The sequence below is a fragment of the Polypterus senegalus genome, chromosome 4, assembly GCF_016835505.1.
Source record: "Polypterus senegalus isolate Bchr_013 chromosome 4, ASM1683550v1, whole genome shotgun sequence".
Classification (NCBI taxonomy): Eukaryota; Metazoa; Chordata; class Cladistia; order Polypteriformes; family Polypteridae; genus Polypterus; species Polypterus senegalus.
This window is the reverse complement of record NC_053157.1, coordinates 229638314-229651168: the sequence shown is the minus strand read 5'-3', so window position 1 is coordinate 229651168 and position 12855 is coordinate 229638314. Positions and strand designations below refer to the sequence as shown.

Below are 12855 nucleotides of genomic sequence, written 5' to 3'. Positions count from 1 at the left end.
CATATGTGGAAAAACAATCTCAATGTTCACATTAATTAAATTTAAGATTTATCCTTTGATTCCTTTATCAATAAAATGTCTTTCAAACTTAACTGTTTTTATCGCCGATTTGTCCATAGATTGTATCGTCACGACTTTATTTATGGGCAGTCCCTCAGGTGTGCCGCAAAAGAACATTTTTGGAGTTAGTGCGCCTCAACTCGAAAAAGGATGCCTTTCACTGCCATAGAACATTAACATTTACAAAAGTGGTGGTTCTGGTGGTTGAGAGTATTGACTTTAATGAATTATTTTTTTACTTGCCAAAACGCGATTTCCATTAAAATTCTATTTGGTTACAAGCTAAATGTTTTTTGTCATTTTGATAATGGAATTCTAATCTATTATTTTCACAGGAATCAAAGAGAATCTGCCTAGCCAGTGAAACCATTCCTATAATGAAATGTTTGTCAGTGTCCTGACCAAAACTGTGCACGGTAAAGAGGGATACTTAGAAGAAAGGGGGAACGAGGCAGCAGACTGGTATCCCCCAAAGCGGAAATCAAACACAGAATGGCCTGCATCAAGAAAGAAGACTGTGAGGAGGAGTCGGCCCACATTATACAAGAAGATGCCTGGAATAAACTGGAGGATTGTGAGGAGCAGTCTCCTGGTTTCAAGGAGGAGTTTCCTGATCACGTATCCGTCAGCATTAAAATAGAGGATTCTGAGCCTGTCCCAGTTAGTCCTGAAGTGCAGAAGAATGAAATGGTAAAGGTTTTAAAGGAACACGTGTCATCAGACAGTGACTTGGGATTGCAGGCACTTACAGCACTAAAAACTGAGATGACCCATTTAAGGTCTGCTAAGAGGGAAAAATTCTCATCTTGCCAGCATTCCGTTCAGTTGAAGCCACCATCGCTCGAGTCAAAGGGCAAAGTAACAAAGAAGATATTTCATACTAGTGAAAAGAAGGGACAACAGTCCTCAACAAAGCACTCTGGCACATGTAAGTGGTATATGCTGCATGCAGTGTAAGATACACAGATACCATCTCTGGGATGGGGGTGGCATCCCATTGCAAAAGGTACCCACATTTGGTCATCCTAGACAACCTAACCTGCCAGCTTACCTGCATTAAGTGTCCTCTCAGTTGGGGTGCAGCTCACTGGCAGTAAATGAGGAGGCTGCAGCCAACCAGAAAAGCAGATGAGGTTGGAAAGTCTTTAAGATCTGTAAGCAATGGTAGACCAAGAGGTGGTGGAGGTACTGGCAGAGTAAAATCGGTATGGCTCTTGTATACTCTTTTCTGCTTTGTTTTTCCAGTACTTTTCAAGCTTATGTTAATTGTTGAGTGTGCATTGTGCAGTGAAATTTTGTAACGGCCTTCATGACTATAAGTTTTTTTTTATTTATTTTTTGTTCTTTATTTCGCCTTATTCAATTTTCTCGTATTAGGAATTTGTTAGTTTTTGCATACCCCTTTGGGTCAGAACACAGGGTCAGCCATTGTACAGCGCCCCTGGAGCAGAATAGGATCTTTTTTGGCAGTGATGGGGATTCAAACCGGCAACCTTCCGGATACCAGGTCAGATCCTTAGCCTCGGAGCCACCACTCTGACCATAAAGATGAAGGAATACCAAATAAAAGGTGGCTGATCAATGCCGTCTAGTAGGATGGATGACTCGAGGGATGTTTATTATTATAACAGTTTGTGGTGCTGAGGTTATACCCATTGCACGGCTGCATTTGGGTCCCAATCCATGTGGTGGGTGCAGCAAATCGGTGCATGCTCCCAACTAAGGTCAAGGTGACAAGTAGAGTCTTTGTGACAGCTCTTATGCCTTCCCTTAACAGGTTGTAACTGCTCACTATCATTTGGGTGGCTTGCTCAATTGTTTACCACAATACTGTAGGAAAGAACTCCTATTTTGAACTCCTGTCACTTTCTCCAGACTCTGGTCTCTCTTCAATCTGCCACTTGTGTGCAGCTGAACTCTGCAGTTGAAGAAGCTTTCATTTGCTCCAGGGCCATCTGCTTAGAACTCCCTCTAGTTTCCCCTTGTGCCCCATCATCCCAAAGCCTTTTGTTTGCCTTAAAGGACTTTATCTCTAAGGGAGCTCCAGAATTTCCAGGATGGCCCCATATGTTCCTTTATTGTGCAATTTTGCATTATTAGCAGTCACCTCTAACATTTCCTTCCTGGATTTAGTCAGAATCATCAAACTTGGATCCCAGAGGTCCTTAGTGGCTACACATTTTCTTTAAATTCACTTTTCTTAACCCTTTATACTCTGCCTCATTTTTTGATGTTTTCTGATACTTCAATTTAAATGGCTATAACTTTGTCATCCTTCACTCAGTATTCAAGTTCTACCCATCAGAATAAAGATCAGACTTTTCTCTTTCAATTTTTTTTAGTTATGCTTTACATGTATGTTATGACAGAGTAATTTACTAAATTCAGTAATGTTTTTTTACTAAACAAATACAACAACAACAACATTTATTTATATAGCACATTTTCATAAAAATGTAGCTCAAAGTGCTTTACATAATGAAGAAAAATGAAAGACAAAATAAGAAATTAAAATAAGACCGCATTAGTTAACATAGAAAAAGGGTAAGGTCCGATGGCCAGGGAGGACAGAAAAAACATAAAAAAACTCCAGACGGCCTAAGAAAAAGGAAAAAAAAAAAATCTGCAGGGGTTCCAGGCCACGAGACCACCCAGTCCTCTCTGGGCATTCTACCTAACATAAATGAAACAGTCCTCTTTGTAGTTAGGGTTCTCATGGATGCTCTTGATGATGATGGTCATACAGACTTCTGGCTTTTAATCCATCCATCATTGTTGGAACATCACGGTGCTTTGAGTAGATGCGCCACCACCAAAAATACACCGGAAAAAGAAACAGAAGAGAAAGTAGGGGTTAGTATAGATTTTAGAGCCAGCATGAATAGTTATTATAATGAGTTGGATATACAGAGTATCAGGATTAAATTACAGTGAGGTTATGAGAAGGCCATGTTAAAATAATGTGTTTTCAGCAGTTTTTTGAAGTGCTCCACTGTATTAGCCTGGCAAAACCTGGGAAACCCCAATCTTCCACTGTATATATATATATATATATATATATATATATATATATATATATATATATATATATATATTCTGCATTTACATCATATAGCATGTATAAGTATTGTGGCAGAACTCATGCCCAGCTGGGACGCCCCTTTGACACTGGATCTATGGGAGAAGCCATGAGATGCACACTATGTCCCCCAGAACACTTGGTGACAGCCCCCCTGGGTTGCATCGGGGCTACAGTTGTGTTACACTGGAGCTCATCTCTATTTGGCTCCGTGGCTACTGCCAGGGGGAGCTGCAAAGCTTCCTGAGCCCGTGTGGGCTGTAATGCAGCCCCACCCGGAAGTGAAGCCTTAATTAGGTCAATTATCACCTAAAGCACTTCCGGGTAGGCTATAAAAGAAGCCAGCAGCCACCACTCTGGGAGCCAGAATCGTAAGGAGGAAGGACAACGCTTGCCGGGAGGAGTGGTGGTGAAGGAAGATTTGCTATTTTTGTTGGTGCTTTGCTTGTGTGTGTTTTGGGGACTGTGTACTGCCTGTTGGACACGGGGAAGACGTGCCCCACGGGTGAAGAAAAATAAATCTTTTTGCACTTTGAATGTTATTCTTAATTATATGGGCATTGGAATAAGCTTCCTGATACATTAGAACAATCTCGATGACAACAAGCCATTCAGCCCAACAAAAAAACTGTAAAATATGATGTTATGCTGAAACTATAAAATGCACTTTTAAAATCACATCTGTAGTATTGTGTGCAGTTCTGGTCACTATATCGCAAAAAAGACATAGCAGCAGCAAAGGAGAGCAACCAAGTGCATCATGGGAATGAAGGATTTGACCTATTGTGACAAACCCAGGGAATTAAACCTGTTCAGTCTCGAGCAGAGGAGATTGTGTGGGGACCTCATCTAGGTATTCAAAATTCTCAAAGGCTTTGCCTTTTACCTGTTTACTGTTTGGCTGCTGGCAAAAAATTAAAAAGAAGCAATTAAGGATACTAAGTCATAAAAAAGCAAGTCAATTAGCATTAGTGGAAGAATCTTCTTTTGATATAGCTGTGCCAATTAGTGGCTGATTCAGAAATTGGAACAGAAACCTGCAGCCCTCCTGGATCTGACTTTGACACTCCTGTCCTGGAGGAAGGTCAGACCACCCTGGCAACTGCTGGGTCAGCTGGTCTCTAGTGTCCCCAGGAGCTGCTTCTCTCTCTCTCTCTCTGTCATTAGAACAATAGAACACTCTAGACGAGAACAGGCCATTCAGCCCACCAAAGCTCACCAGTCCTATCCACTTACACCTGTATTTTTTCCAAAAAAACATCAAGGCGAGTTTTGAAAGTCCCTAAAGTCCTCCTGTTTACCACACTACTTGGTAGCTTATTCCAGGTGTCTATTGTTCTTTGTGTAAAGAAAAAGTTCCTAATGTTTGTGCAAAATTTACCCTTAACACGTTTCCAACTGTGTCTCTGTGTTCTTGATGAACTCATTTTAAAGTCACCGTCTCGATGCACTGTACTAATTCCCTTCATCATTTTAAACACTTCAGTCAGGTCTTCTCTTTTACTTAAACTGCAAAGGCTCACCTCTTTTAATCTTTCCTCATAACTCATACCCTGTAGACACTGAATCAGCCTAGTTGCCCTTCTCTGGACCTTTTCTAGTGCTGTTATGTCCTTTTTGTAGCCTGGAGACCAAAACTGCACACAGTACTCAAGATGAGGCCTCACCAGTGCATTATAAAGGTTGAGCAGAACCTGCTGTGACTTGTACTCCACACATCAAGGTGCTATATAACCTGACATTCTGTTAGCCTTCTAAATGGCCTCTGAATATTGTCTGCCAGTCGATAGCTTAGAGTCCATTATGACTCCTAAATTCTTCTCATGAGGTGTACTCTCGATTTTCCGGCCGCCCATTGTGTAATCAAACCTCACATTTTTACTTCCTGTGTGTAATTCTTTACATTTACTGACATCAAATTTCATCTGCCACAAATCTGCCCAAGCCTGTCTGCTGTCCAAGTCCTTCTGTGATGATATAACAGATACCAAATTATCTGCTAATTCACTTGTCTTGAATCATCTGCAAATTTAACCAGCTTGTTACTTATAATCTTATCTAAATCATTTATATATATATTAATAATAGCAGCAGCCCTAGCACTGACCCCTGAGGAACACCACTCTTAACATCAGCCAATTCTGATGAGGTTTCTCACACAGAATTCCTTGTTAGTGAAACACGGCCTCCCACTCTAAGCCCATGCTAACTGTTCAGAATAACTCCTGTCCTTGCCAGTTGTTGCTTAATCCTATCCTTAATAATTCCTTCCATTAATTTTCCTGTGATGCATGTTAATCTTACTGGCCTATAGTTGCTTGGATCTGCCCTGTCACCATTGTTATATAATGGGATGATATTTGCCATTTTCCAGTCCTTCCGAATCTCTCCAGTGCACAGTGACTTCATATGCCGAGACCCTCATCTGCTTTGTGTTTTTGGGGATATAGCCAAGCTACAGTTCATACAACTCCTTAGTGGAGCCGATAGGTCTCATCCTGGCATGTGCAAGACACTTCTACATGTCAGTGTGTGTCTCTCTCTTCATCTTCCTCTGCCTTGTACCATCCTGGTGTTGTCTTTTTTGTCTGGCAACCCCTTGCTATAAAGAGAATGCCAGAGATTATAACTCAACAAGTTTCATATTATGAACGAATATGTTGCTAATCGTTTGCCATGTGAGATCTATTTCATCTGTCATTGAGCACCATGTCTGTACCCTTCTTAGCATTAAATTTTTTCTCAAAAAAAATGTTAAAAAAATCGTTGCATTTTTTGGCTTGAAAAATGAAAAATTTATTAAATCTCATCTTACTACTGTAAAACCTGCAAAACTTTATTTAATATTTTTATTTCTTATGTCTAGATGTTTTTACTTAGTTTCTGTACAAGCAGTCTTACAAGTAAAACTTTTTTGCCTCATTTGCAGATAAGTTTGGATATTTCAGGCATTTATTTTTTAATTAAAAGTCATATTTTTGTGTTCTTTCACACCTCTTGAAGACTTGCAGACACAATAACAAGCAAAAAGTACTGTGGCAATGACTTACTATGGGTTTTGTGCTTTAGTCCCCCATTCATCTTTTCACATTAAAAGTACAAAGTCAGAATTATAGAAAGTATAACGATACAAATAATATTAATTATGAATAATGATGATAAAAATAATGTTAATACCATATACACTGTGGTTTGTGTGGTATATCTTGAACCACAATGAAATACGCATTCCAGCGTCACAGTCAGGACAATACACGATTCCTTGCAGATTTTCTTTCCAGACTGATCAGCTTTTGAACAGCTCACTGCACATATGTAATTGACATGAGTGTCACTTTTGGATTCATTACAATCACTTTCAATTTCACTGTCCATTTCAGATTCACTCATATCACTGTCAAGAACGTGCAAAACCTGGGCTGCTGAAAAATAATTCTTACGAGGCGCCATTATAAGGCTAGGAGAAAACGTGTCTGTCTTGTTGCCTGGGTAACAGTTGGGACTGTCGCTTATGCAAGACACGCCCATATTGTTTCCCGAGCAACGCTCAGCACTAACGCTGTTGGCTGTTTTCCAGCCCGAGTAATCCTCAGGTGTAACGCTTACATGAGATGTATCTGTACAGTTGCCCGAGTGATGCTTGAGACTGACACTAAGGAGGTTAACCCACTTACCCAGGGCAGTGTTGAAGGGCACCTGGAGCCTGTCTTAGCAATCACTTGGTGTTAGGCAGGAACAACCCCTGGACAGAGTGTCCACCCATTTTTAGGGTGAATACACAAACAATCAAACAATGCGGCATATTCTGCAGCACTAATTCGAGTTACCTGCATGTCTTTGGGCTGTGGGAAGCCCACAGAGAAATCTATGTCGACACAGGGACATGCAGGGTTGTTTTACTTTACTCAGTATAACTGATCTTGGGATATATGACTTGAATATTAATGTCCAATTCCAAAAAAAGAAAAAGATTTTTAAAAAGCCTTTTAGCATTTGTAATGAGATGTATACAAAAATATATTTCTTATTTCAAGATCTAGGCTTTCCACACTCAATCTTCTTCTTTCGTCTGCTCCCATTAGGGGTTGCCACAGCGGATCATCTTGTTTCATATCTTCCTCTCCTCTACATATACATACATCACCTGCATATTCTCCATAAACCTTCTCTTAGGCCTTCCTCTGTTCCTCTTCCCTGGCAGCTCTATCCTTAGCACCCTTCTCCCAATATACCCTTAATCTCTCCTCTGCACTTGTCCAAACCAACGCAATCTCACCTCTATGTCTCCAAACTGTCCAACTTGAGCTGACCCTCTAATGTCCTCATTTCTAACCCTGTTCATCCTCGTCACACCCAATGCAAATCTCAACATCCTTAACTCTGCCACCTCCAGCTCTGTCTCCTGCTTTTTGGTCAGTGCCACCATCTCCAGCCCATATAACATAGCTGGTCTCACTACCGTCCTGTAGACCTTCCCTTTCACTCTTGCTGATACCCGTCTGTCACAAATCACTCCTGACACTCTTCTCCACCCATTCCACCCCGCCTGCACTCTCTTCTTCACCTCTCTTCCACAATCCCCATTACTCTGTACTGTTGATCCAAAGTATTTAAACTCATCCACCTTCACCAACTCTACTCCTTGCATCTTCACCATTCCACTCACCTTCCTCACACTAAATATGTGTTAAAAATATTTTTATTTATGTTGAGACATTTTTACATAATTAGAATCATTCTTACTAAGTGAAACATTATTGCCTCATTTACAGATAAGTTTGGATATTTCAAGCATTTCTTTCTTATTAAAAGTCATAATTTTATGTTCTTTCACACCTGTTGAAGACTTGCATTACTAGGCACAATAAGAAGCAAAACGTACTGTGACAATGACATAGTATGGGTTCTGAACTTTAGTCCCCCATTAATCTTTTTACTTACAATATATATTTTATAAATAAGAAAAAAAAATCTCATCGTCCCAGTATTTTGTTTCTCACTGTAATTATCAAAAAACGTGAAGTGTTTTTCATAATCTTATATATGTGAGTGGCTGCTTTTTGTCTAATCCTTCTAATGTTATTTAATTCATTAAATTTTACATTTTGTTCTCCTATTTTAAAGCAGGTCTACAAGATTCTGGCAGCTCCTTTTATCAATGTCCACAATGCAGCAAGCAATTCAAAGATGAACAGATCTTTCAGGTGCACCAGAGGATTCACCTTGGAGAAAAGCCATATTGCTGTCCTGAATGCGGTGAACAATTTTCTCACAGCAACAGTCTTTTTCTTCACTCCAGCATCCATACTGGGGATAAGCCTTATTCCTGTTTGGAGTGTGGCAAAGGATACTTAACCAGACAAGGACTTCGTCAACACAAAAATTTTCATAAAGGAGAGAAACCTCATTGCTGTTCAGAATGTGGTAAATGCTTTTTGCACTCAAATCACTTAAAGAGGCATGAAAGAATTCACACCGGGGAGAGACCATATTGCTGTACTGAATGTGGCAAACGATTCTTGTGTACAAGTAATTATAAGGAACACAGAAAAATTCACACCGGAGAGAAGCCGTATTCTTGTTCTGAGTGTGGCAAGCGATTCTCCAACAGAAGTGGGCTTCAGCTACATACGAGAACTCATACGGGAGAGAAACCGCATTGCTGTTCTGAATGTGGAATACAATTTTCCAACAGGACCAATCTTCATTTGCACAGAAGAATTCACACAGGGGAGAAGCCATATTCTTGTTCCGAATGTGGCAAGCAATTTTCCCATTCAAGTGACCTTAAGAGGCATGCAAGGACTCACACCGGAGAGAAGCCCTATTGGTGTTCCGATTGTGGCAAGCAATTCTCTCAAAGAAGCAGTTTTCAGAGACACACACGGATTCACACTGGAGAGAAACCTTGCCGCTGTTCTGAATGTGGCAAACGGTTCTCAACAACAAGTGATCTCAAGCGACATATGAAAACTCACACCAGAGAGAAGCCATATTCCTGTTCTCAGTGTGGCAAGGGATTTTTGAGGAGAGGTACTCTTAAGAAACACCTTGGTATCCACAATGAAGAGAATACTCACAGCTCTTTAGAGTCTAGCAAGTGATTCTTACACACAACTGCTCATGTGAACACAGAAACCAAGTAGAGAGACCGTGGGAGGTAATGCAAGTGTTTCCTAACACCTTTGTGTAAAAGTAAAACATAAAGAATCTAACCATTAAGCAATGCACACACACTTCAAAACAGGAGGGAAAAAATAAATGTGTATGTAGAACATACACAAAATGTACCCTTTGAGCATTCCATGATTACTTCATGAATTTACAATATTGGAACTTTCACAAAGCACCAATGATCAGAATCAAGAAAGGACGACACTTTGTAGGCTGAAACTGGAGAAATGCAGACATGATGGCCTTCAACCTCTGAGCAGAAGGAGGTAATGATAATTAAGAAAGCAGCAAAAAAGAAGATGCAAGTGGCAACTTAAAAAATTGTTCTGGTCTTGAATATCAGGCTCCTACTGGCCAAGAGCTGACATATGGAGGGATTAATAAACAACAAGAGGAGAGAGGCTGACTTTGATTGCTCAGAACAGTGATCTGCACACTGTCAGACACCAAGACAGGAATAAAAACAACACCACAGAAAATGAATCTGCTTCCAGAAAAATACCCACATACTCAGCCGGTGGAGTGATTTAAATAATTAGAGTCAAATGGAGCCTGACTACTCCACATGCAGAGCCAAAAGTAACGAGTGTGAAGCAGTGCGGTTGAAAAGATTCACACATGGAATGAAAGAAATGAAATTGTTTTTATAGTTTAAGAAGTCAGAAAATGATAATAACATTTTATTTATATTGCGCCTTTCCCAAGACACTTACAGAATTTAAGAAAGAACGGTAGGGTATACAGTATATAGCATTGTACAAACCAGATAAATAAATAAAGAAGATTAAGACAGTGAATTCAGAGAAAAGCCTAACAGACAACATAATTGATGGTCTCGCACACACACACACACACACACACACACACAGGTTACATGAGCATCTTGACAGAGAGGTAAACTGAGAGAAGGGTAATAAAGTCAGGTAGAGCTAAAAGCCTTCCTGAACAGATGAGTTTTAAGTTGTTTTTTTAAAAGAATTCATGGAGTCAGCTGATCTGATTAATTTCGGTAGGTCATTCCAGAGTCTGGGCACTATACAGCTGAAGGCCCTGCTGTCACCCGTGGAGTGTAGATTAGTGTGGGGTACAACAAGATTGCCAGAATCAGAGGACCTTAGTGGGCAGGCAGGCACATTAGTGATGGAGAAAGTCACTGATGTAGTTTGGCGCAAGGTTATTTAAGGCTTTGTAGGTTATTAGTAGACACAAAAAAAAGAATCTTAAGGATGGGGTGCACAGTGTTGTTGCACTGTAGAAATATTGGAATATGTGAAGTGCCATTAACCAAAAAGCAGATTAGTGGTGTCAGTGTTGGATGGTTGGTGGTTTTGAGAAACACCAAGGTGAATTCCAGTTCAATGTGAAGTACAGTCATGGGAAATGACCTTCAGTTCTGTGATTTTATTGATCAGAGAGTTTAACTCACAACCATGTGGGGGAAAAAAAGTGCACTGTATAATTAATTAACGTGTCAAAGACCCTTTAGCAGCAATAACTTGAAGTAAACCTTTTCTGTAAGAGTTTATCAGTGTGCCACATTGTTTGTTTTCTTTGGGATATTTTGGTCCACCCATCTTTACAACATTGCTTCAGTTCACTGACACTTGAGGACGTCCGCTCTCTTCAGAAACTACCACAGGCTCTCAGTTGGAGAAGCTGGACCATGCAGATTTGCAGTATGAAATGCCACTTAGGATATCCTTGGCAATCAGGCAGGCCATTCCTGGGGTTTAAGCCATTTCTAAACCTGCTCCTTCAGGGCTTGAGGCTTTCTGGTCTACGACACCTAAGACTTGCCAGGTAAACAGACTGTAGCTTGAGTGATACCTTGTCATTTTTTTTTCTTTTTTAGCCATTCAGATTCTGATCTGTTTGGGTTCATTGTCCAGTTGCATGATTTAATTTCATTCCCGCTTAAGCATTTGTCTCATGAGTATTATGGTCCAAAATGGAGTCCATGGTTGTCTTGGCGACTGCAATATTCTCAGGTCTGGTGGATGTAAATCAAGAATCAGAATCTTTATTGCACAATTGGAAACCCTAAATGATTTTTCTCTGCAAGGACAGTTGATTAATTCTACATGTGCTACAGCCATACAAATCATATGTAAGTTGAACCCGCTGTGCTCCACACTAAATAACTAAATCATAGTTACTCAGACTATAAGCTTGTTGCACAGAAGCTACTCTATATTTGTTAAAACCTACAGATAATACATAGTACAGATTATATACAGATTGCACAGAAATTAGGACAGTTAAGGCAGTGTAAATAAATTTAAAGACAGATTAAAGGTGATGAGGTAACAGACTTCACAGAGTGAAAGATGAAAATGGCATGCATTTGGATTGCCAAGGAGGCTGTGGCAGGTATACCTAAATAAGAATTGTGACAAATGAGAGGAGTCCATTCAGTCCATTTGTCACCCGTTTGTTCAGCCAATAGCTAAGCTGTCCCAATATCTCCTCCAGGTACAGACATGCAGTATGAAATGCCATTCGGGATATCTTTGGCAATCAGGCATGCCGTTCCTGGGGATTAAGCCATTGCTAAACCTGCTCTTTCAGGGATTGAGGATTTCTGGTTTATGACTCGCCAGGTAAACAGACTTTTGCTTGAGTAATCAGAGTCCTTAAGAATAGCATGGACGTTGCTCCTACAGTGACTGATGCCCACATATTCATTTGATAGAAATTCTGTGTCACAAGGCGTTTACTAAAGTTATTTTATTATTCCACGATAGACAAAAAAAAATATTTAAAGTTGCATATTTAAATGGTATATATATATATATATATATATATATATATATATATATATATATATATATATAATCTCGTGACAAAACAAATCTAATTATGAAAATGCAAAGAAGAAAAATATAGAATATGTAAAACACAGCGGCTCTTACCCTGATATATATGCAGTCACTTTTATTCCATATAAGGGAATCAGCAACCTTAAAATAAAACTAGATTCTGTTTCAGTCCCAATCACAAATGCTTTGGTTCTCAGGAGCCTAACCCACTCCTTAACATCATCCAACAGTTCAGCCACCAGGCACCTCTTAGACTGGCGACCTCGCACAACCAAACCCTTCTTCTTAAACCTCTCCGAACGGTCGTTCCCCCTCTTGCGGTCACAGTTGTACTTATAAAGGCTTCTCAATTTCCCTGGTCAGATAGCCTAAACATAGGGAGATACCATTTCGGGCCTATTGGGGAAATCATACACTTCGAGCAAAAATCAAAATATCTGACAACAAAATACACATAATGAAACACTACATAACAAAATAACAACTTTATATTTTACTAACTTCGAGGTTACTAAAATACAAACGAAACATTACGGTACATCTACAGTACTAATCCAAAATGGACTCCCCTATAGCAGTCTTTCGACCTTCCCAGGCACCCGTAACTATTTTTTGCTTCGGCGCCACCTTTAAAACACCGGTCGGTAAATGTGGAATATTATGTGCTAGGCTTGTACCCGAAACAAATAGCGGAACATCTGGGGGGAAAAACACCTGACGGTA

General features: G+C 39.9%; 1 protein-coding gene across 2 annotated transcripts; it reads left to right on the top strand.

The window, feature by feature from the left end:
- The first annotated feature begins 392 nt into the window (after window positions 1-392).
- Window positions 393-10012, top strand: LOC120528115 (zinc finger protein OZF-like). 2 transcript variants are annotated; one of them, XM_039752156.1, is made up of 2 exons: window positions 393-988; window positions 8267-10012. In XM_039752156.1, exons 1-2 carry the CDS (start codon window positions 553-555, stop codon window positions 9241-9243), a joined length of 1413 nt encoding a protein of 470 aa, XP_039608090.1. In that variant the 5' UTR covers window positions 393-552; the 3' UTR covers window positions 9244-10012. The 2 variants fall into 2 exon arrangements, with proteins under 2 accessions (XP_039608090.1, XP_039608089.1); XM_039752155.1 differs by having other exon boundaries at window positions 8264-10012.
- The last annotated feature ends 2843 nt before the right edge of the window (window positions 10013-12855 follow it).